Genomic DNA, 23,841 nt, shown 5'->3' with positions numbered 1-23,841 from the left:
CCGTCCATGTCCAGGAGCCTTCTGAATTCATGCCTTCTCCCCTAGAGGACTCTGCTCCTGGATGGCATAGAGCACTGGGTACCAAGCGTACCAGGCATGGATGGGTTCAAACTCCAGCTTTGCTACTGACTTATGTCCTTGAGCAAGTGACTTGCAATGTATCTTCAGTTGTCAGATGTCATGTTACCCCAACTTTATAGTGTCATTGGGAGCATTAGGAGTGACGTGAAAGGGGATGGCACAGGGCAGGGCACACCCAGGGGAGGTCTCCGTTTTAGTAATTAAAGGTGTGGTGGGAGCGCCTGGGTGGCTCAGTCAGTAGAGCATCTGACTCTTGGTTTTGGCTCAGGTCATAATCTCAGGGTTTGTGGGATCGAGCCCTGACAGGGCTCCACGCTGGCGGTGCAGAGCCTGCTTGGGATTCTCTCGCTTCCTCTCTGCCCCTCCCCCGCTCAGGCACTTGTGTGTGCTCTCTCTAAATATAAATAAACATTAAAAAAAATAAAGGTGTGGTGCAGGGGGTCAATAAGTCCAGGCCAATTTTCCACTTTTCAATCAATCTAACCCATGCACATAATCCTCAGTTTGCCCACTCATCACACTCCCGATCTGTCCATTTCTCCATCCCTGCACCCACTCACCACACACCTATCCATTCATTCTCCCACCCACACAACCAAATGCTCTACCTATCCCTCCACCCACCCACTTGCTCACCCATTTGTATATTCACCCCATCCACCCATTTGCCAACCTATCCTTATGTACCCCCTGCACCCATCTACTTGTCTATCCATAGCCCTGCCCATCATTTACCTACTCTTTACTCTTCCTCATCCATCCATCAATCCATTCCCCTAGCCATCCATCTGTCCACTTACATCCCTGACCTACCCATCTATCCATTTATTCATGCAATCACCTATCCATCCATCTGTCCATTTATTTCTCAACCTATCACTGATCCATGCAACCTTCCAGTTATTTATCCATCAGTCCATCTAACCACTTATCTATCCTCTCATCTGCCCACTCATCCACACCCACACCCCATACATATCCACCCACATACATATCTGCCCATGTTTCTGTTCCATTCAGTTTGAGGGGCGGGCCCACAGTGACTGGAGACAGCTGGGTGAAGGTAGGGGAAGGGGGATAAAATTGTAGCCAGAGACCACCCTCCTCATGCCACCAGAGACCTCCCTTCCCATTCCAATGGTGTGACCTCCCCATCACCAGCACATCCCTCCTGGTTGGAAAGAATGAGAGTAGACAGTCAGTGGGTGGGCCCATCTGGCCAGATGGTATTTTGGCTGCAGCCTTTACACACACACACACATGTTGCTAGAACGCTGAACATGGACCGTGCCCCACCCAACATCCCCAATCCCAAATGCAGAGTAGCCAGGCTTCCAGACATAAATTAAAAAATAAAATAAAATAAAAAAGAGTTGGTCTCTGGGGAGGGAGAGCTCATGCAGAGATGAAGGCAAAGGCCCCTGGGAGCCAGGGCCAAGAAGGAGGAGAAATCCCTGCCCCTCCCCTCAGGATCCCCACTCCCCAGGGGCTTCTGCCCTAAAACAGGGTCATTAACACCAGCCATCAGGCCTCCAACCCCTTTAATGTCCAGTCTCCCAACCTATTTGATTTTGGCGGTCCCATTTTCCCACCGCAGCCCAAGGGAATGGTTTCCTGGTGGGTGGGGAGGGGAAGGAGTAGGTGCAGCTCGCAGGTCTTTAGCTGGTTTCTCGAGGTTCTACGTCTGGGTCAGGGGACCCCACGCACTCCTTGCTGAGCCGCACAATTTCCTGGGAGAGAACTTCAATGTCCTAAGAAACAAACGAGCCATCAGGGGCCAGAGGAAGCAGCAGGGGAAGCTCCCTCACCAAGCTTGGGGTGTCATCCATCTCACCTCATTAATCAATGCCCAGCTATGTCTAGCCTGGCACAGGAAGGTATTTTGAGAGGCTCACAGAACCCCAGCAGTGTGCTGGGCTTGGAAAAGATAAGTGTGGGGGGGAGGGGAGGGGGAGCCTCCCAGGGATATGGATATAGGCATAGATCACCAGCTGTGCATGGTGAGGGCTGGAGGATACAACCCTCACCTCACGACCATCTTTTCCACTAAATGGTGAGCTCACTTCTCAGAGGCAGGGGCTGGGTCTGCATAATTTCTGACTCCCCCAGAAATGGGGGAATATCTGGGGGGCAGGATGAGCAAGTAGACGTTTGGGTGGATGCATCGGGGATCCATGGTAGGCAAACAGGTGGGCAACAACAGGTAGGCAGGCAGGTTGCTGGGCAGGTGGGTAAAAGGTAAGACAAGGGGCTACTGATGAGTAGGTAAGAGGGAGAGAGGGGTATGTCAGGAAATGGGTGGAAAGACATGGGGCAGACGATTAGATGGGTAGGGGGCAGATGACCTGGGGGCTGTGTGGTGGGGGGATCAGGTGGGTGTGGAGGGAGGAGGTGGCTAGATGGACAGATGGGTAGGCTGGTAGGCCACACTCACCTTGTGCAAGTGCATATTCTTGGTGAGCTGCTCCTCCAGCATGTTCTGTAGCTTCTTGTTCATCTCCCGAAGGTTCTCGTCACCTGGCTTCACTAGGTCTCTCAAAACGCTGCCCAGCCCGCTGCGGTCTGTGTGGCCTGCTGCCACAGACACATCTGCAAGGGGCCAGGCTGAGAACCACCCCTTCGGCAGAGCCGGAGGAGAGATGACAGAGATGGGGCAGAAAAGAGGGAAACAGAGAGTGGGGGCAAAAAGTGGGGGGAGAAGCCACGTGATGCAGGGGGCAGAGGCCTTGCCATGTGAAACCTGGCTGTCACTTACTACCTGTGCAGCCCTGAGAAATGGGGCTAACAAACAATTCGTGGAGCTGGAAAAGTGTCTCTGGCTGCACGCAAAGCGCAGAGCACACGGTCAGCTCTCAGCACGTTGATCAGTCCATGTTATTCTGATCAATACGGGGAAAACAGGGATTGGAGAAGGTGTGAAAGAAAGGAGCAAAAGAAACGAAGATGGGAGAGGGGGGCAAAAGAGGAGAGAAAGTGGGAGAGGGGAGAAGAACAGATAAGGAGCCCCAAAGGGGTATGCATGCAGAGGATGAAAACGTCCAGAGGCGGCACAAGACAGACAGGCAGCAGGAGCAGTGAGACAAGATGAGGAGGCAGGGCAGATAGAAGAGGTGGGGGGAAGAGAGAAGGACAGAGAAACACACTGGAGAAAGGAGAGACCCTGGCAGAAGGGAAGAGCCGAGGTGAAAGACAGACACAGTGACAGGCCTGGCCTGCTCTCCCCTCCAGCAGCTGTGGTCCTTGTCAGTAACTCTGCTGAGTTGCAAGAGGAGAGGAAACAGTGGGGCAGGAGGGGGCAGGTCAGAGGCTGGATGGTGGGTGAGGCTAGGGATGGAGCACTGACCGATCCGGCTGTCCATGACGTAGGTCTCAATGATGGCACTCTTCCGGCAAAGGTCCTCTGCCATGGAGGCGCTGCTCACCTCCAGGTGCTTCACCTGCAGGGTGGCCCAGCATGTTCATGCACAACAAGGGGCCCAGCCAGGCAGCCCCCCAACACACACACAACGCCCCAGCCTCCTCTCCAAGGGTGTGCCAAGTGGGGACAGGCAGGCAGGCAGCACCTTCTCCTCCAGCATCCATTTCTCCTGCTGTGTCTCTGCCAGGCGCTGAAAGAGCTCGGCCACTTCCTCGTCTGACAGCTCTGCTGGCCGCGGAGGCTGGGCCTGAGGGCTGCTGGATAAGGACTGCAGGGAAGAGGAGGGGAGAGGCCAGCCCTGTCTCAGCGCTGCCACCTGCCCCAGATAGGATCAGGGGCTGGGAGGGAGCCAGGGGGGATGAGGACGGGCTCTGTGACGGGGGCTATAGGCAAGTCTCAGCACCTGCAAAGGCTCTGGGTCTCCCTTTGCCTAAAGAGGGACATAGGAGCCACCAAGTCATTTCCTTCCTGAGAAGATGAATGAAGGGCCTATAACAAATGAGATCTCATTTCCAGTTGACAGGAAAACTAGGGGACAGAGGGACAAGAAATATGACACCACTAGGAAGCCAGCAGGAAAACCAAAAAGGTGGGATGCTTTCTGCAGGTTAACTGGGTGGTTTCCTCTGTGGGTTGGTGCCATGAAAAAGAAAAAAGGGACCACACTAGACTCAAGACACTTAACGGACATAAAGCAGCCAGATGTGACATGAGCCCTGAAACTGAATGCTAGTTTTCGCAAAACCAGCAATCAAGGACATTTTGGGGCCAACCAGAGAGATGTGATTAAGGCCAAAGTACCAGATGAGATGAAAATTTACAAAACTGGGAGGGTAAAGATCAGCTGAACAAAAATGGGTTACTTATGATCTCATTTAGGTTCAAGAAAGACCAAGATTCAAGGGACCTAGGTGGCTCAGTCAGTTAAGCATCTGACTTCAGCTCAGGTCATGATCTCGCAGTTTGTGGGTTCGAGCCCCACGTCAGGCTCTGTGCTGACAGCTCAGAGCCTGGAACTTACTTCAGATTCTGTGTCTCCCTCTCTCTCCACCCCTCCCGGGCTCACTTTCTGTCTCTCTCTCAAAAATAAACAAACATTAAAAAAAAAAAAAGAGCAAGATCTAGAAGGGTGTGAACCAAGGCTTTATAGTGGTGACCTCTGGATCTCTGGATGGTGAAGATGTGGTTTCTTTGGATTTAAAAGTCTTTGCTTGTGGGTGCTTTTCAAATCTTTCTATACAGCACACATACTACTTACAGATTGATAACAAATCATTTCCAAAGAAAAGTGGCCAGCCCAGGAAGCTGACATTATAGACGACAGTCACAAGTGATAATTATGAGTTGGAAAAAAGGACCTCCCATAGAGATGATGCACCTTCTATGAGCTACATATTTTATGACACCAGGAAAGGTGGAATTAGTTCACAGATGAGGGAACAGAGGGTCAGAGAGAATAACTTGCCCATCCCTGGTTTGGCAATCTGAATCCAAGTTGGCAAGCTTGGAGAACAGTTGACAGGAAAATGTGTGTGCTGGGCCCAGAGCAGTAGATGGCTGCAGGGGAGGAGAAAAGGTGGAACCCCAGAATCTGGGTAGGAGAGGCTGGGCTGTCGGCTCTTCCTAGCCCCTTACCCTGGCAGGAACAGTCGAGCTTTCCTTCTCCCGCAAGATCTCCCGGTAGCTGAAGGAGGAGACACTACTGCTGTCTCCAGTCTGGGTCCGGCTTGGTGAGTTCATCTCTGACAGAACCAGCTCCTCAAGGCCTGGGCAGAGAGAGAAGAGAAACCTGAGCCCCAATCCCCCAGGGTCCCAGGGCAGCGACTGGCAGGAAGAGGCAGAAATAGATTTGATGGAGATGGAAGGAGGCGATGTGACACTCGGGCACAGGCAAGGTGGAAGCAGACAGTACGACAGGGAGAGGCAGAAACAGAGAAAGTGGCTGCCTCTCCAGGCAAACACACACACCAGAAGAGAAACAAAGGTGAAGCAGCTGGGAGAAAGTTGGCAATGTGGACCCGTACGGGCATAAAGGGCCATATGCACTCACTCAGACGTGGGTTATGCAGAAAGGAAGACCGACAGTTGGAGAGAGCACAGGGGGCACACCCACACGCAGAGGGGAAATCCCAGAGAGACAGTAAGCCACAGCAGATGAGAGGCAGATAGAGACCGGGCATAGAGACGTGGGTCAGAGCAGAGACCAGAGGGGAAAAAAGATGGAGACGGACATGTAGCCATGAACCTAAATCCAGATTTCATCTAATGGACAAGGACGATGTATGGCAAGCCACTGGAATCTGCTTGTTGATGCATACACTAATCGGTTAGCAAAACAGAAACAAAACTCCTTTATAAAGAGAGGTCACTTCAGGAGACCCAGTGTCTCTGAGAGACACAGATTGGGTGTGCGATACATCCATTTTTGCCATGTCACTTAAAACAGGGCCACCGAGCTCGGGCCTCTACTCTTGCAGCTGCTTCTGGATATCAGGGAAGGGGGCTGTCATCCCACCCCGAGGGTCTCCAGCAGGAGTCGATGGCTGCAGGGGGACAGGGGAGCAATTTTCTCTGAGCCTATGATGTAGGAGATGCACCAGAGCTATCATCACTGTGTCTTATCTATTTATTTAAATGTATTTATAGGCCATTTCCTTCTTAAAAAATAAAGTCCAAAGCAACTCAAGGGTTTTTGTTGTATCTTCTGCCCTAAGCAGCAGAAATAACATGGATTTTAGCTGCATGGTGATAATGCTGCACTGCTGTGTGTCTCTCTAGCTCAACCGGGAGCTCCCCGAGGACAGAGTTTTGGGGGGTTTCCTATCAAAGACCCTGGATGTGAGCATGGGGGCTCAGTCCCTATTCATAGAATGAGAGAATGGCTACAAGAAATTTAGAGACGCCAAGTGAGGTGTGGGAATATGTATGAGTTGGGGGGACCCAGAGACAGAGACAAAGACAGAGAAGAGAGAGAGAGAGGGAAGATAGAGACAGAGAAGGAAAAAGCAGCAAGGGGAAAAGAGAGGAGAAAGAAAGCAGGGAGAGAGAGAAAAGGAGAGACAGAGAGATGGCACAAGGCGGCACAGAGAGACCAAAACAGAGGAGAGACACAGAAAGAGGTAATGCAGAGGGGCACCCGGGGGGGCTCAGTCAAGTTAAGCATTCGACTCTCGGTTTTGGCTCAGGTCGTGATGTCATGGTTTTGTGAGTTCCAGCCCCACATCAGGCTCTGCGCTGATGGTGTGGAGCCTGTTTGGGATTCTCTCCCTCTCCCTCTGCCCCTCCCCAGCTCACGCTGTCTCTGTCTCTCTCAAAATAAATAAACACACATAAAAAAATTTTTAAAAAATGAAAAAGAAAGAGGTAATGCAGACAGCAGGAGAAACAGAGGAGAGACAGACAGACGCACCAAGTTCAAGAGGGACAGAAAGCGCAGGACAGCCCGGTGGAACGAGGCACAGGAAATACCTCTGGCCTTTGGGCCCCAGCCTGGCCTCCTCCCCTGCACCCCAGCCCCCCCTGCCATTTGGTCCCTCACCAGAGCGGCTCTTGCTGTTGGTAAGGATGTCCTGCAGTCGCTCCTGCAGCTTATCAGCCCGTTTCCGCTCCAGGTGCAGCTGGCGCTTGAGGTCCTTGAGCTGTGGGGAACAGGGGGAAAGGGGAGGGCTGAGGCCCAGTGGACCCAGAGGTGGGGGGCCATGCTTGGACACCTCCCCATCATACCGCAGCACTGCCCTTCTTCTCCAGGATTCGCTGCCCATCCACTGTGTCCTTCACTTCCTGTGGGATAGAGAAGGTGTGGCTGGTGGCTGCCACAACGGCCATGTGCAGTGCGTTCCCTCCCCGCCCCGTTACTATGTGCTGAGGCCCAGGCTGTATCTGGACTGGCAGAGGGACAAGTGACCTGTTTCAGGTTGCTGATGGTTTTCAGGTGGCAGTCCCGCTCCTCCTGGGCCTGCTGGAGCTGATCCCGCACACCCTGTAGCTCCTCTTCCTTGCTCTGCAAACCAGAGGGCAGCTCAGGCCTCTACTTGGGCAACTTCTGTCCTCCCTCTAGGGCCTGGCCCTCCCGGGAGAGAAGGATGCCATCATGCAGGGGGGCACCTTCAGCTCATCAGCGTGCTGCTCCCGACATTGCTTGAGGGCTTCCTCCTGCTCTTGCTGCTGCTGCTGCAGAGATTCCTATGAGACAAGTGGTGGGTCTGGCCATGGCCTCCCAGAGGACGTCACGCCCAGTGAGGGATGTGATGGCGGCAGGGGCCTGCGGGCATGTAGGAGACACTCCTGCAGGGAACACTGTGTGCCCTTAGGCAGTACACAGAAGTGTCACATCCAGGGCTGTGCTGTTTGCATCACAGACTGACATCTGCATTTTATTCTATTTAACAAAACATAACACAGCACTTACTGCACGCCAGGAATGTTGTAGGGATTTGACATATATTGACTCATTTTATACAATCCTCCCATAATACCTAGATGACAGGTATTATTATTATTATCCCTTTTTTATGGGTGAAGAGAACAGGCCACAGGTCAGGTAACTTGCCCACAATTAGCAAGGGGCCCAGCCAGGATGCAAACTCATGCAAATGACTACTTCCAGTGTCTGTGCTCTTCACTATTATGTGACACTTCCTCTGAGGTATTATTATGAGTCTTCAAAAAAAATGGCAGTAAAAATCCTTGTTTGAACAAAATCAGTATATTATTACAGGGGCGCCTGGGTGGCTGTCGGTTAAGTATCTGGCTTTGGCTCAGGTCACGGTCTCACGGCTCTTGAGTTCAAGCCCCGCATTAGGTGAGCTTAAGCCCCCGCTTCAAGATTCTCGGGGCGCCTGGGTGGCTCAGTCGGTTAAGTGGCCGACTTCGGCTCAGGTCATGATCTCACGGTCCGTGAGTTCGAGCCCTGCGTCGGGCTCTGTGTTGACAGCTCAGAGCCTGGAGCCTGTTTCAGATTCTGTGTCTCCCTCTCTCTGACCCTCCCCCGTTCATGCTCTGTCTCTCTCTGTCTCAAAAATAAATAAACGTTAAAAAAAATTAAAAAAAAAAAAAAGATTCTCTCTTTTCACCTCTCTCTGCCCCTCACTCATTCATGTTCTCTCCCTCTCTCAAAAATAAAAAAAATAATTTAAAAAATAAAATAAAAATAAAAGAATAAACAGATGTCATAAAAACAAACAGTATATTACAATAATTTCCTGACAGAAACAGGTTCAGAAGGAAGAGATGCCTTTTCAAATTTGCATATCTGACATCCTGCCTTACTGATGGCCATCCCTTGACTCCCCTCTGGATGGCTGCCGTGGAGCTGGTGGGGCTGCGGGGATGTCCAAGTCCAGAGTATCTCAGGAAATTCCAGGGCCTGACTGCTCCCAGTCCCCTGGTTTGGCATGGATGTCCCCCAGTAGCCTCTGTGCCTCATCAGGCACCAACTCACCTCGGCCTCCTTCAAGCGCCGTTCAAACCAGCCTTTGGCTCCATCCATGGAGTGTACCTGAGCTTGAAGTTCTTCCACCGTTTGCTGGAGATTCTCCAGCTCCCGTGTTCGGGCCTGGAAGAGGGGAGACCGTCATGGATGGGGCAGGCGGAGGAGCGGACACCTCACCCACACCATCCCCTGGCCCACGGGCGATGCTGTGCTCTCCCACTTTTAGAGACAGAAGGATATCTCCATCCACCCACCCACCTTCTCCTCACGGATCTGCCCACGGAGCTCCTCCTCCTGCCGCTTCTTGTCTTCATGCAGCTCTCGGAGCTCCCGCTCGTAGCGGGCACGCACCCCCAGCACTTCCTTCTCATGCCGCAGTCGGACCGCTCCCAGCTCTTCCTTGTGCTGGGACTTCTCCTGCAGGGTCTCCATTGCCAGCTCATCCAGCATGGCCTTCCGCTTTTCAGCACTCTGGGGGGCAGGAGCATGCCAGTCAATCTCCTCTCTCAACGTCAGACGCGGCCTACCACCTTCTCCCCAAGGAACAAGCCCAATTCTGCCTCCTCCCCGTTCCCACAGAACCAGCAAAGTCACTCGTCTATCCTCACGGAACTGGTCACTTTCCATCCTTTCCTGTTGCCATGCGTTTGCCCACATCACCTGCTCCCTCCCCACAGACCAGGGCCAATCCCTCCCCTTGCAGCCTCTGGGCTTCCAGAGCTGCCCACCTTCCGAGCCTCCTGTAGTTCCTGGGTCAATTGCTCCTTCTCCTGCCCGATTTCTTGAAGTTGTTCCAGGAGCCGACTATTGGCACGTAATGACTCCTAATGAGGGGACAAAGGAGATGAGTTTCATAAAGAGCCTCCGGCAGGTGATGGTCACCCAGGACGCTTCTGGTAGACTGGTCTCCCCTAACCCCAGTAAAGTTGGTGCTGTTCTCTCCATTTCTAGATGAGAACCATGGCAGAGACTGGCAGCAGCTCCCCAGTGTTCTATGTGTCCTCCCCTCTGTCCCTAGCAATAGATTTCGTAGTTGGACACATGGTTGTCGAACTGATTTTTCCCTGCCTCCCTTGCAGTTAGGTGTGGCCCTATGATTAATTTCTGTATGAAGAAGTAGTGAGTGTAACTTAGGTTATACTCATAAAGGAAAGGGGCATGCTGGGCCCTTCCCTTTTTCCTCCTTCCTTCCAGACAGAATACAAACATGATGGTAGGGGAGCCTGAGCAAGCATCTTGGCTGCCAAGATAGAAGTCTTATGTTGAAGGTGGCAGAACTGCAATGTGGAAGGAATCTGGGTCACTGGTAATTGCAAAGCCATTGTTCCATCCCTAGACAGCCCACCCGGATTCTTACATGACAGAGAACGAAGCTTCTATCTTATTTAATCCACTATGTTTCTGGTTTCTACTATAGACTCAAAATGGCTATCCTGTCTAACTGAAGAGGTTCAGTCTCAGCGAAGGAAGACAACATGGTCTAGGACACAAGGTGCTAATAAGTCAGGAAACCAGACTGGAACCTGGGTCCTCCTGACTCCATAGTCTTCTCCCTGCACCTCATGTAGGACTCCACGGAGCCAGCACTAGGGAACCGGGAGAAGACAGGTCATAGCCAGAGATGTCACCTGCAGCTGTGAGTTGAGGTCATCTTTCTGCCCCATGAGGTCTTCATACTCAGTCTGCCGCTGCCGCAATTCAGCTGCCAGCCCAGTATTCTCTTCTCGGAGCATATTGAGTTCTTGGGTCTTTGCTGTTTGGATCTGAAATAAACGGAGGTGATGGGAATTGGAGGGAAAAGGGACCCAGGGGCCAGCCATAGGGTGTGAGCTTCCCAGTTCTGGGGAGACAAGGAGAGAGGTGGAAAGAGAGCCAGGAGAGTAAGAGAATTTCAAAGGAAAAACGAATGAGATAAAGAGATCAACAGGGGAATGGATAAATGTAGTATGGTCATACAGTGGAATAGTAAACAGAGATAAAAGAACAGACCAATGCTAAGTATGGATGAGCCTCACAGGAAAGAAGCCAGGCACAAAAATGGGTGTCTGATTCCACTACATGAAGCTAATGAACAAGTAAAACTAATCTATGTCACTAGAGGTCGGAGGAGTGGTTATTTCTGGGGAAGTACTGATTGGGAAGGGGTAAAAGGGACTTTCCAAGGTGCTGAAAATGCTCTACATCTTGATCTGGGTGGTGGCCCCATGGAGACAGACAGACAGACATGATTCACTGAGTGTACACCACGATTGGTACACTTCTTGTACTTCACTGGAGAGAAACTAGAAAATGCAAGAGAAGCAGGGATGGATGGCCAGAGAGAAGGGTGGAAGCCATCAGAGAGGAGAGGCTGAGAATCAAGCAGAAACAGAGGCAGGACAACAGCAGGAGGTCCAGACTGCTCTGCCCTGATGTGGATCAGAAGCAGAAGGAGACGGGAAACTGGGGAGGGATAAGCGAGGGCTCCCGGGTATCCTGTACCTGCTCCAGGGCTGCCAGGCTAGTCCTCAAGGCATTGTTCTCAGCCAAAAGTCCTTCCACTTGTTCCTGTGCGTCTGCACTCTGGATGGACACCTGGCCCCACCCCCACAATAGGTGAGAGTGGGTCCAGAACAAGGGGACAGGACCTACCCACAGCCAAGAAAGAAAACACACGGGTGCGCACCCACGACTAGGGGAGACAGGACCCCTGGGGCCTTGCCTGCCTGTACGATACCTGCTGAGGCTGCCCTCTACTCATCCCCTTACTTCCCAGAAGCTTCCCATTACCATGTACCTGATCTTGTAGGGCTCGCAGAGCTGCTGCATGCTCCAGGCGCTCCCCTTGCCGTTGATCTCTTAGTTCCGCCAAGCTCTGTAGGGACCAGATCAGGGGAGCCCATTCTAGACCTCAGTCTCCCTTGGGGTACATATAACCATACAGGATCCCTCTCTGACCCCCTAGCAGAATGTTCCAAGCACTTGAGGGCCTCGGACTACCCAGCCATCAGACTCAGACTCACCCAAATTCTAGGTCATTACCCCCAGGGGCCTCAGACCCCATATGCTAACTCCAAGAATCTCAGAAAACATCTAGGTTTTTAGGGATTTCAAACTCACTCCACGACCATCCAAAAGAGGTCTCACACTCACCCAGATGCTAGCTTGGAGGCCCCAGGATTCTCAGACACACTTAGACCTCAGGGACTACAGTGTCACTCAGACTCCTGACCCCAATCCCCATGGGTTTCAGGCACACTCAGTCTATGTCGCTAGCTCCCGAGAGTCTTAGGGTCCACCCAAACTCATAGCTCCAAACCTTAGAGGTCTCAAACCCCTACAGTCTCCTAGATTCCAGCTCCTGGTGATATCTGACTACCCCCCCCCCCCACCTGCCACTCCTGTCCCCAGTCTCTGGGGATCTTCAGACCTAAGTAACTGAAGACCCAGCTTTACCCAGACTTCTGTCGCCAGCCTTAGACCCCCAAACCACCATATCCCTAATCCAAGGGATCTCAGACTCACCTGCTCTAGGGGGAAGCCTGGAGGCTTTAAAGTCCCCTAGCCTCTAACTCTCAGACTTTTGCTCCAGTCTCTGGATGTCTTCAACTAACCAGTTTTGTTTTGTTTTGTTTTGTTTTGCTTTGCTTTGTTTTGTTTTTATTCACAGCCTCCAGAGGTCTCAGGACCACTTAGCCTAAGTAATCCAACTTACTAGTTGTCTCAGCTCCCCAAACCAGCCCCCATACCCTGAGGGCCTCAAACACACTCAGCCTCCAGGCGCACCTGTCATACCCTTGAAAGTCTTGTATCTAGAGGGTGCCCCTGGGTGGCTCAGTTGGTTAAGTGACTGACTCTTGATTTTGGCTTAGATCATGATCTCACAGTTCATGAGTTTGAGCCCCACATCGGGCTCTGTGTACTGACAATGTGGAGCCTGCTTGGGATGCCCTCTCCCCCCTCTGCCCCTCCCCCCCCAAATAAATTAACTAATTAAAAAAAAAGAAAGTCTTATATCTATGCAGCCCCCAAAGGTCTCAAAATCACCAAACCTCCAGGGAGTTCAGGCTCACTCCAGCTCTCGCTCCCAGCCCCCAATGACTCTAGACTCCTATCTCTAAACTCCCAGAGTTTGAGATTCATCCAACCTTGTGGCACACAGCTCCCAAGTCCTCAGCCCCCTGAGATCTTTGATTCATGCATACTCAGGCCAATTCCTAGGGCTCTCGGGGCTCCCTAATTCCCACTTTCTTAGCTCCAAGGGGGTCCAGTACCCATCCAGTCCCTATATTTCCAACACAAGAACTATTAGCCTCCACAGCCAGTCTCTGTAGACCTCAGGGTTCCCTGGACTCCTGGCCCTGGTCTCTACCCCAGCAATCCCAGAATCCAGCCCCTCACCTGATTGGCAGCCTCAAGTTCCTGCTGCAGCTTCTGAGTGCGAGCCAACTGAGCTTTGAGATCCGCTTCCTTCCGCTGCTGTAACTCCTCAATCTTATTCCTGAGGGCGATGGGGGGGCATGTTGACCATGGCCTGAGGACCCGTCTCCCACCTCTGCCCTTGTGGTCTTCAGGCAATTCTGCTGGGTACTGTCCCTATTGTCCACCAATACACCCACCCCTGGTAGTTACCGGCTATCATTGAATAGTGTCTCCTTTTCTGTCTGCAGACGGCAAAAACTGGGCACAGAAAGACAGACATAGATGGGTCAGTTCCACAAGTCAGTCCCCTCTCCAGTCCCTCAAAATTCATTTCCCCACCTTGGGAAAAAAAGAAATTTACCTTTCTTGCTTCTTTTTCAGTTTCTCAGAGAGCTGGGGTGGGGTGAGGGAGGGGGATGCAAATGATTGCATATTAATAAATACAAAAAAATAAATTTAATATTTATAGACACTTCTTACTAAGTCCTTTTTTGGAGCTGGAATTTACTTATGTTATCTCATGGGATCCTCAGAGCAGTCCTGAGAAGTGAGTACTACTGGTTTTACAAATGGGGAAACTGAGTCTCAGAAGAGTTAAGTAATTTGGTTGCTCAGGTGGTCAGGAGCAACAACATGACCTCAACCCAGCTCCCTCAGGCTCCAAAGGCCAGCATTTATGCCCCCAACATATTGCTTGACAGCCACATCATAGAATGGCTAGGGGAGGAGGCCTGGAAGGCAAGATCATGATCGCCTGCCTCATCGCTGGGTCTCCAGCACCTAAGATAAGAGCCAGCAGTCTACACGATGGATGGATGAACAAGCAGAACTGAGAGGACACATAAGAGAAAGATGTGGCCTGCCAGCCACAAGACAGAGGAAGCACATTAGCCTATTCCATATTGAACGCAACTCTGAGACATAAATGTGAGTCTCTCATTTCACAGATAGTGACATTGAGGCTTTGAGGGGGGTACTCCGCTCCTCCTGCCCTGCCAGGGGAAGCATGGCAGGTGGGGAGTAGGGTGGAACAAAGTCCAGGGAAAACTCAGCAGCCCCACCTTAGCAAGTTCCTCCTGCAGTCTGGATGTTTCAGCCTGCTTCGAGCTCTGCAGGGAAGGATGAGGGAGGGAGCTATCTTCAGCAAAGGGGGAGGTGAGGCCTGTGGCTTCCCCTACCCTCCTGCCTTCCTAATCCATTAGCCCATAAGATGGTGATGTCACAGACATTTCCGTGGGACCATAGACTGAGCTAGGGCACCTGCCTGCCTCCTGACACTCCAGCCCCAACAGACCCAGATTCACCTCCAAGCCTTGCAGTTGCTCCCAGAGCAATCTCTTTTCTTCCTTCTCCACTTCCCATTTCAGCTCCACTTCTGCCAATGGCATGGGGGCTGGGACAGTAGGGGCTGGGCCCCCTGGGGGGTCCCCTTGGCCCTCACTGGCAGCTTGGGATCTCTCGGCCTCTTTCCCATAGCGCTCTTGCAGGGCTGGTGGGTAGAACAGAAATATATGATGGATGAGGTGGTCTCCGAAGACCTTTGCCATGCCTCAAATAGATGGGAGAATTGGCCTTGGATCCCTCAGGTAGAAGAGACCCTGCCCAAAATGACCAAAAGCTTAAAAAACAAAGGCTCAGCCCCATCCACACCTCTCACAAATATTTTTTTCAAGTTTATTTATTTATCTTGAGAGAGACAGAATCTCAAGCAGGCTCCGTGCTGTCAGCGCAGAGCCCCATTTGGGGCTCGAACTCACAAACCATGAGATCATGACCTGAGCCGGAACCAAGAGTCAGACACTTAGCCAACTGAGCCACCTGGGCACCTCCCTTCACAAATCTTTTAAGCCCTACCATCCACTGAAATCCTGTCTACAATCAGACCAGCCCAAGCTGGTTTCCCTGAGCCCCACCCCTCCACCCCCCAGGCCCCACCATCCTCTACTCACTACTTACAGCTGAATCCTCCTATAACCTCATCTTCAACCAAATTCTACAAAGTCTCCCTCCGGATCACCAAACTACCACCCACCACACCACAAGCCCCAAACATCCCCACGTTGGGACCCACACTCTACTAGCCTTTATCCCAGACCCCACTGACAATCTGGGCTCAGAATCTCCCCCAAGCTCCTTTGTTCACTTTCTCCGTTTAGCAAACAGCTCCTTTCTGATGTTCAATCTGTTAATCTAACGTTTGCTAGGTACCAGGCACTGAACTAAAACTAAGAAAGCTACCACCTCTTAGCTCAGCTCTACTGCAATCTTCCGGGGAGTGTACATCCCTACAAGCTCTCTGTAGATGAGGAAGCTTTGACTCAGAGAGGTGAAATGGCTTGTCCAAAGTTATACACTGGTTCATAGCAGGTCCAAGCCTAATTCTGAAGCCTTTCCCCTGCCCCCAGGGGGAAGACACCCTACTCAGCCCCCAAGGTCTCTGCATCTCCCAGGAGGGCCTCCTTGTACCTGCCACATTTTTCTGCAAGGCTGTGTTCTCGGCCTGCAGCCTCAGCAGCTCACCATCCACAAGACTCCCAGCTTGGGTAGTGCCTGCCCTGGCAGCCCCATCCTTCAGTTGCTGGTTCTCCCGCTCCAGCTGCTCCATCTGGCTGCAGAGCTGAACAGGGGAGGAGGGAGGGAGCAGAAAAGGAGAGAATCAAAACAACATTTGCTGAAATATACATGGTACTTGGCTGATTTACTTTATAGTTCACTGAATTCTCATAATGTCTCTGTGATGTAGGTACTGTCATTCCTCATTATCTACCCCCCCCCCCACTTCACAGATAAGGATGCTGAGCCACAAATGTTAAATGACCTCAAATTCCACATCTGGTAAGTGGCAGAGTCACAGAGGATTGAGGATACCAAGAACACTTTTCTGCTTGCCCAATCCCAACCTCATAGTCATAATTCAAGACCTCAGGCTCCTCTGGAAGTTGCTGGTCCCAGATGTCAACATCACAAATAGCCCTGCTGCCACACCTCTTCTGTGAAGGGTCTGTGTCTGGGAGCCTAGGCACCACAGCTTTCAGGGCATTTCCAAAGCCAGTGCTACCCACAGCCACCCCCTCCCCCCGCCTTCCACCATCATCAGCGCTCGGCCTTGGAGCGAGGTACAATGCAAATAAGACTAGGCCAGCCCCTTGCTCGACTCCTGGCCAAAACACAGTTTGCAGAGCATTCCTGATAAGTGACACTAAAACCCCATTTCCAGATGAGAATACTGAGACCTACAGAGAATTTTTATTTTTTTGCCTGGAATTACTTTCTACCCAGAACACTATTCCTTTCATCCAGTTCTTCACATGACTGTCTCCTTTGCATCCTACAGTGCTCTGTTCAGATGTATTCCTTGAAGTAGTAATCCCCCAACACAGAAATCCCAATACTCTCTGTCACAGCACTCTGTTAATTTCTTTTTTTACCTAGTACTAATCACAATTAAATTTACCTAGTACGCTAATTTCCTAAAGCTCTGCACATTTTTGGATTATAAATTGTGATCGACAATTAAACTTTATTTTGTAACATAGGGTCACAAGCACAGATTCTGAAACCAGACTGCTTGGATGTGAACTTCTACTCTGCTATTTATTAGCTATGTGACCTTGAGACAAATTACTTTACTTCTCTGGGGCTCAGTTTTCCTCATGTGCTTAGTAGGGATACTACTAATATCTCATTGGCCTGTTGTAAGAATAAATGAGTGAATAATGTAAAACACATCAAACAGGACCTGGCACACAGTAACCACTATGTAACTGTCAGCTATCTGTACTATTATTATTTTTTAATATCTTATCTTTCTCCCCACCCCATAAGCAGAATATAAGCTACCTAAGAGTGGGGGCTGTTCTGTGCCGCTCACAACTATGTCCAGAACACAGAGCATGAAGGAGGTGCTCAATAACTATTTGTTGAAGGAAAAATTGAGCCGAAATATCTTGGCAAATAAGTGGTAGAGGTAGGCCTTGAATCCAGGTCTCTCTGTTAGCACTTCCAGTTCCCAGGAGGAGGAGGAGGAGGGGGAGTGTGAAGGAGGTTCTATACCTGGTCCAGTGCCTAGCCCAGGACAGGTGCTGGAAAACACAAGCTATATTTATGGAGGAATCCCTGTCCCTGCCTCATCCTAAAAGAACCATGATACCATTGAGGCTGGAGGCAGGATGCAGTGAGAAGTGAGGTGATGAGGTCAGCTATTACATGAGCACCGGGGGGTCTGAACAGTCAGGGTCAGGGACCCACTCGGAGTTGTTGCTTAAAGGAGTGATGTGGTTAGGCCTGCAGGTCAGGACAACCTCTAGGGCACAGACTGGTAGGACAAACTAGAAGTAAGGAGACCAGCAAGAAGGCTGTGGGAATAGAGCAGGTAAGAGGCAGTAAGGGCTGAGGCAGAGCAGGGCCACAGGATGGATCCAAAACTTTTAAATAGTCAAAAAATATTTTAGAGGGAAAATGAATCAGTAATAATAAAAAGATAGTAGCTAACACCTACATAGCTGATACTATGTGTGAAGCTCCGTTATAAGTGGTGTACAGACATTAATCCATTCAATCTTCACAAAATCCCTGCAAAGCAGGTACTGTCGTTATCATTTCCAACTTAAACATCTAGGAACCAAGGAACAGGCAGGTCAAGTGACTTGCTCAAGATTACAGTTAGTAAAAGGCAGAGCCAAGAGTTTAATCTAGGCCTTATGGTTCTTAACTTAGAGTTGTTAAATCACCTCTCCCGATATTGTAACTGTTTAAAGGTTGTTTTCGTATTTTGTTATTTAAGGTCTTAAGTACTACATTCTCCCATGCAGCCCTGGAAATACCATTTTTGCTGCCGTGATAATTTTTTCCTCAAAACACACTAAAACTTTAGAGACTTATTGATCATGGATACAGAAGATAGATAAAGAAACAAAAGATAATATCTCTAACTCCCTAGTAGATTCAGAAACAGCCAGGACACTAAAACCAGTGAGGAGATAGAATGATCCAATCCAGCACGAATTATCTAGAAGAACTAGAACTCCAGGCTTATGTCAGATGAAGGGAAGGAAGAGTAAAGGGAAGCAGCTAGAACATCTTTCCATCTCATGCTAGGCATAAGAACTTTACCTAAGACCCTCCAGACCCTCCAATGTCCTGGAGCTTCATAGCATCAGCTGTCAAATATACACAAGGGAACTTGAAGCTCAAAGAAAAGGAGTGCCTTGGTCTGGAATCAGCTGTCCTCAGGGCTTGCAGCCTTCTAATCGCAGCACAGTCGGCAGCCCCATTTGTCAAATCACTGCCCCCCAGCACATAGCAAGGATGTTTCAGCACCATGGACAGTGATCCAGGGCCAGCCTCTGTCCAACCACTTTCAGCTGCCCTCAGACTTTAGCCCAGGTGGCCCCTCCCCTCGGATACGCCCTTGGATCCCCTTTGGCAATCCCAGGCACCAGCACCTTGCTGAACTCCGCCATAAGTGTGCTGTTCTGCAAGCGGAAATCCTCCTCTTGGCTATGCAGCTTTGCCTGCAGCATCTCATTTTCGCTTAGCAACCCTTCGACTTCCTGCAATGGCAGACAAGGGCAGGGTCTCCAACAAGGGCAGAAAGGATGGAGAGGTAGGACAACGAAACAGGGAGAAAATGATGGGGGGGGGGGAACATAGGGTACAGAGAATGGGATGGGTGAAATCAGGAGATAAAAGGAAGGAAAGAGACAGACATGGAAGGGTAGAGAGAAGGGAAGATGGACATGGCAGGGGAGAGAGTGGGAAGAAAGAGAGGGGTAGATAGAAATAGGTGAGAGGAGGTAGAGAGAGATGACGGAAGGGGGATATATAGGGATGGAGAGGGAGAGAAAAAAAGGCAGAAAGAAAGATAGGAACAGAGAGATCAAAGGAGGGAGAAAAGAACAGAGGCAAGAGAGAGGGGGTCAGGGAAAGAAATGAGTCAAGAAGAGACAGAGGAACAGGGGGAGAGAGAAACAAGGAGTCAGAGGGAGAGATAAAGAAAGGGAGAGAAGAGAAATGATGGCAGACAGGAACAGGCGGGGGAGAGAAAAAGGGAAGGTTGGATGGGGAGAGAAGCAAGAGTCAGAGAGGAACAGGAAAAGAGGCATAGAGAGACTCAGAGAGAAGGATGGGGAGAAAGGGAGAAGGAAAGACACAGAAAGAAGCACAGAGTGAGACAAACACAGGAAAATACAGACAGACATAGAAACAGGTGACAGTGAGGTAGTCACAGATGTGAGTGCACACACAGAGAAAGAAAGGCCAGTACTAGGAGATCCCAGCATACAGAAATATCGCCCCTCAGTCTCCCAGACACATTCACCCACCATGGGTCCCCTTACCTGAGCTTTCTTGCTCTTGCTCAGTGCCTAAGGGTGAGGGGGTGGGAAGAGAGATAAGGTGAACAGAGATGGACTCCCTCACTAGGGTATGGAAACATTGTGGCAAGTGTCAAGGGGGTGGGTAATGATGACAGGTTCAAGGGATGGGAGTGTCTTTAACCACAGAACTTGAATGAAATTTGTAGTCCACAGGAATGATGAAATGAGTGAGTGAACGACATCCTGTTTACATGTTTTCTTCTAAGCTCTGGAGACTGTTCATGAGTTTTAGTATTTAACCCTTCATGGGCTGGGTCTCTGGGCTCAGAAATTGTGGCTTCATTTCTACATCAGTCCAAACACATCTATGTGGATCCCTCCCATGCACCATGAAAACTGCTGCTCCCTTGTTGGGTAGCTGAGGGCACTGCCAGGTTGGGCAATCAGCACCCTACCAAAGAGAAGCTCACCTTCAGGACTACCAGACTTTCAGCATTCTGTATTCCTTCATCTAACAAATATTTATAGAGCACATAACATTGAGTTATGCATGGGGACAGGAAGAAAGAGATAAAGGAGGGCCTTGAATGCCTTGAGGGGCCATAATAGGTTACATGCAATTCATCTTCAGATGATCTGAGAGGTAGGTTTAGTCTCAATTTACCAACAGGGCCAGGACAGGGATGGGAAGTGGGAGCACAAGGCAGGAGTGTGAGTGGAGGATAGAAGGCAGATTCAAGGGGGGAACCTGGATGGCTCAGTCAGTTAAGTGTCTGACTCTTGATTTCAGCTCTGGTCATGATCCCAGGTTCATGGGATCAAGTCCCATATCGGGCTCTGCGCTGAGCGTGGAACCTGCTTAATATTCTCTCTCTCTCCCTCTGCCCCTCTACCCTGCTTGTGCACTCTTTCTCCCTCTCTCTCTCGCTCTCTCTCTCTCAAAAAAATTTTTAAAAATACAATTTAAAAAGGCAGATTCAAAACAGATTCACCCATGGATGTAACTATTTTTTAAAAGATTTTTAAAAATGTATTTATTTTGAAAGAGAGAGAGAGAGGGAGTGTGAGCAGGGGAGGGGCAGAGAGAGAATACCAAGGGCAGAGCCTCACAAACCATGAGATCACGACCTGAGCCAAAATCAAGAGTCCAACGCTTAATCGACTGAGCCACCTAGGCAGCCCAAGAATTTTTTTGTTTTTAAGTAATCTTTACACCCAACGTGGGGCTTGAACTCACAACCCTGAGATCAAGAGTCGCATCCTCCACCGACTGAGCCAGCCAGGTGCCCCTGGATGTGACTATTTAGTTAGAAGGTAGTGAATGAGAATAAGTAATTGAAATTGAAAATGAATTAAGAGTAAACTAAAAATCAATAATTAAGCAGGATTAGATAAAATTAGCAAACTAAAGAGACTTCTGTGAAGAGTTTTTTTGAATAACTGATGACAGCATGTAACATTAGGTCTGGTTCCCTGTAGGTGCTCACTGGCTAGGTGAATGAGTCAGAGGGCTACAGGGAAGAATGGGTGGGTGATTGGGTGGAGGGAGGTACCTTCTGAGCTTTGTTGAACTCCTTATCCAGGTAGGCGACCTTCTGTCGAAGACTGGTGAGTTCTAGTGTGGGGAAAGCAGGGAGTCTCAGCCTCAGTCAGTGGTAGGAAGCTGAAAGGTCTTCCTGCCAGGCCTCTGAGGTTTTTTCCCTTGGCCTCTTATCTCCCAAAGCCACCCCCATCTACTGAAACCCTCTTGGCTCACCAACACCATTCTTGCGTAGTTCATCTGAAAGCTGGTAGTTATTTGTCCGGAGTTCCAGGAGCTGAGCCTTGGGGGAGGCAGGGAAGGGAAATGACTTGGTCAGGAACGTGTCCCTACTCTCACAGTGAGGGCACCAATCCCCTGAGCCCCACGGATCCTGCTGTCTTCCACATGCCTCTTTAGCCACTCCTTAAGACCTATGTACCCTGCATCCTAAATGAGCCTCCAGCCCCTCAGCCCATGTCCTACCTTCTCTAGCTCTACTTATAACCACAGCCAGCCTCACTCTTCTTTCTATCCTCTTCCAATTCACTCAGCACTCAGGCCATGACAGAGCACTGCTCCAGCAGGTTCTTGCTCAAATGCATGTTCCATGGTTCTCCACGCCCACAGGATAAAGTTCTTCCTCCTCATCCTCACTGGCCTCATCAGACACTAAACATTGTTCTATCTTTCTGTCATAGAAGAGTATTGTCTATACTCTTGGCTAGACTTGGAGGCTCCTGAGTATAGGGGACAGGGGCCTGCATTCCTCCTTTTTCAAGGAAAGAGGGCCCAGTATACTCCTGTCCAACTTACACTAAGTTGGGGGCTGCCTGGATCCTCCTTACCCCCAAGACTCTCAAAACACATCCAAACCACTTTCAAGAATTAAGGGAGAGTGAGGTATGGGCCACTCCAAATAACATACCCTTCCCAACAGCCCTATAAGGCACTGAGGCCAGTTATTCCCAGACCTACTGTCCCTTACCCCACCAAGATCTTTCCCTCCTCCCATGGCACCAGCCTCCACCCCCTGGTGGTCGGCTTAAGGTCAGAGGGCTTGGCCCTGTTCTTCTACCAGACCCAGTGATCTACCTGTCTTGACCCAATTTGTACACCCTTGTAACACATGGAGAAGCCCTATATATCAGAACCAAATGGTTTTTCCTTCACTCATGGCCCAGTGAAATCAATCTTCCTCACCCAAGGGTCCCCCACATCCCTCAAGAACTCCCCAGTCATGATCCAATGTGATGGTCCTACATCCTTCAGGGTCTCTCCTCCACAAAGCCTTGGGTGGGCCAGTTGAGTGAGTACTCTTACTTGGAATCTCCCCACACAAGTTACAAGTTTTAACTTCCCCTTTCATGGTCCAGTGATCTTACCCTCTCACTCTAAGCCTCCATCACACAGGGACAACTGGTTTCTCTCATTCAAGGATCAAAGGACTACCTATACTCACTTGGAGTTCTTCCTCTCCTCCCACAGAATCCCACTCAGGGCTTCCCCCTTTCAGAGTCTCCTCCCACACAAAATCCAATGGTCTTCCCCAGTAAGGAACTCTCTCAACAAGGGCCTACTCTGGCCTTTCATCCGATCTCAGAGTTGTCCCAGAAAGAATCAAGTGGTCGATACCCAATTAGGGTACCTCCCTAAAGCCCAGTGATTTCCCCTCCATGTGGTCCGAGGTAACACTCTTTAACCTCTTCTGGTCTTCTCTCCAACAGGAGTTAACGGTATTACCCAGTCAGGGTCCTCTTCACCCCAGACCTAATGGGATCACCTGTAATCACCCAATGGTACCACCACCTCTTAGGATCCAGTACCAGCACTCACGCAGGATCTCCACCTCTCAGGAACAATGACAGCATGTGGGTTCTTTCCCCAATTCCTCGGCATAGTGGTATCTCCCACAAACATTTCCACCTTCCACCGGGTAATGGTATTGCCCATTCAAGGGCTCCCCCCACCATGACGCAAATGGCCCAACGTCTGCTTCCTTCCTCTCCAGAGAAAATGGTTTCGCCCTCTCAGGATTTCCTTCCCTCAAAACCCAATGTTATTATCACCGACCCATGGTGTCCCCCGCACGGGCCCAAAAGTCTCGTCCCCTCCAGGTCTGAGTAAGGTATCACCCACTCTAGGACTCTCTCCTCCGCCCACAAAGCTAATAGAATCCAACCCCTCAGAGCCCAATAGTATCTCGGAATCCAACAGTCTCACCACTCAGAGCCTCAGTTTCCCTTCTCCAGACCAACCCCTTAGACTCAAGGTCCATCCCAACCAACCCCTTCTCAAAGCCGGTGGCCCGACCTCTCTCTACCCCGCCCCCCGTCGGTTAACGCGGTGGTCTTTTCCCCGGTGAGCGGCACCTGCATCCGCTGAAACTCCTCCTCAGACAGAGCTTGCGCCATGTTCCTCCCCCCACCCCCCCCGACAGCCTTCAGCGCAGACGCAGTTCGTCCCTCCTGTCAGTATTCTGGCCGGATCAAACCACCGGCCAGGAATGGAGGGGGAGGAGTCTACCCCGGAAGTTCTGTATTTTAGAGACAGATAGAAGAGAATGAAACTGACAGGTCAAGTGAATTGCAATTTAATGTTTTACCACAAACTAGGTCATCTGATCTGGCTTTTGAGCTCTCACAAAGTACCCATTGTGATGCGACCCTGTGGT

General features: G+C 50.4%; 1 protein-coding gene across 4 annotated transcripts; it reads right to left on the bottom strand.

The window, feature by feature from the left end:
* Positions 1 to 1,282: 1,282 nt before the first annotated feature.
* GRIPAP1 (GRIP1 associated protein 1) lies at positions 1,283 to 23,635 on the bottom strand. Of its 4 annotated transcripts, none has more exons than XM_019417439.2 (26): positions 23,540 to 23,635; positions 21,405 to 21,471; positions 21,202 to 21,263; positions 19,670 to 19,696; positions 18,776 to 18,883; positions 15,798 to 15,948; positions 14,636 to 14,820; positions 14,393 to 14,440; positions 13,693 to 13,724; positions 13,542 to 13,589; positions 13,311 to 13,410; positions 11,707 to 11,784; positions 11,412 to 11,504; positions 10,559 to 10,693; positions 9,659 to 9,754; positions 9,189 to 9,401; positions 8,940 to 9,053; positions 7,604 to 7,681; positions 7,404 to 7,499; positions 7,223 to 7,279; positions 7,038 to 7,137; positions 5,135 to 5,265; positions 3,645 to 3,767; positions 3,425 to 3,518; positions 2,516 to 2,670; positions 1,283 to 1,832 (listed from the first exon to the last, which is right to left on the bottom strand). In XM_019417439.2, exons 1-26 carry the CDS (start codon positions 23,579 to 23,581, stop codon positions 1,740 to 1,742), a joined length of 2,526 nt encoding a protein of 841 aa, XP_019272984.1. In that variant the 5' UTR covers positions 23,582 to 23,635; the 3' UTR covers positions 1,283 to 1,739. The 4 variants fall into 4 exon arrangements, with proteins under 4 accessions (XP_019272984.1, XP_019272981.1, XP_019272985.1 ...); XM_019417436.1 differs by lacking the exon at positions 23,540 to 23,635 and adding an exon at positions 23,004 to 23,081; XM_019417440.1 differs by lacking the exons at positions 2,516 to 2,670; positions 23,540 to 23,635 and adding an exon at positions 23,004 to 23,081.
* Between the last annotated feature and the right edge of the window lie 206 nt (positions 23,636 to 23,841).

The sequence above is a fragment of the Panthera pardus genome, unplaced genomic scaffold, assembly GCF_024362965.1.
Source record: "Panthera pardus isolate Hobbes unplaced genomic scaffold, ASM2436296v1 HiC_scaffold_27, whole genome shotgun sequence".
In the NCBI taxonomy this organism is placed as follows: domain Eukaryota; kingdom Metazoa; phylum Chordata; class Mammalia; order Carnivora; family Felidae; genus Panthera; species Panthera pardus.
Note: the sequence above shows the minus strand (reverse complement) of the source record. Positions and strands in the feature narration are given on the sequence as shown.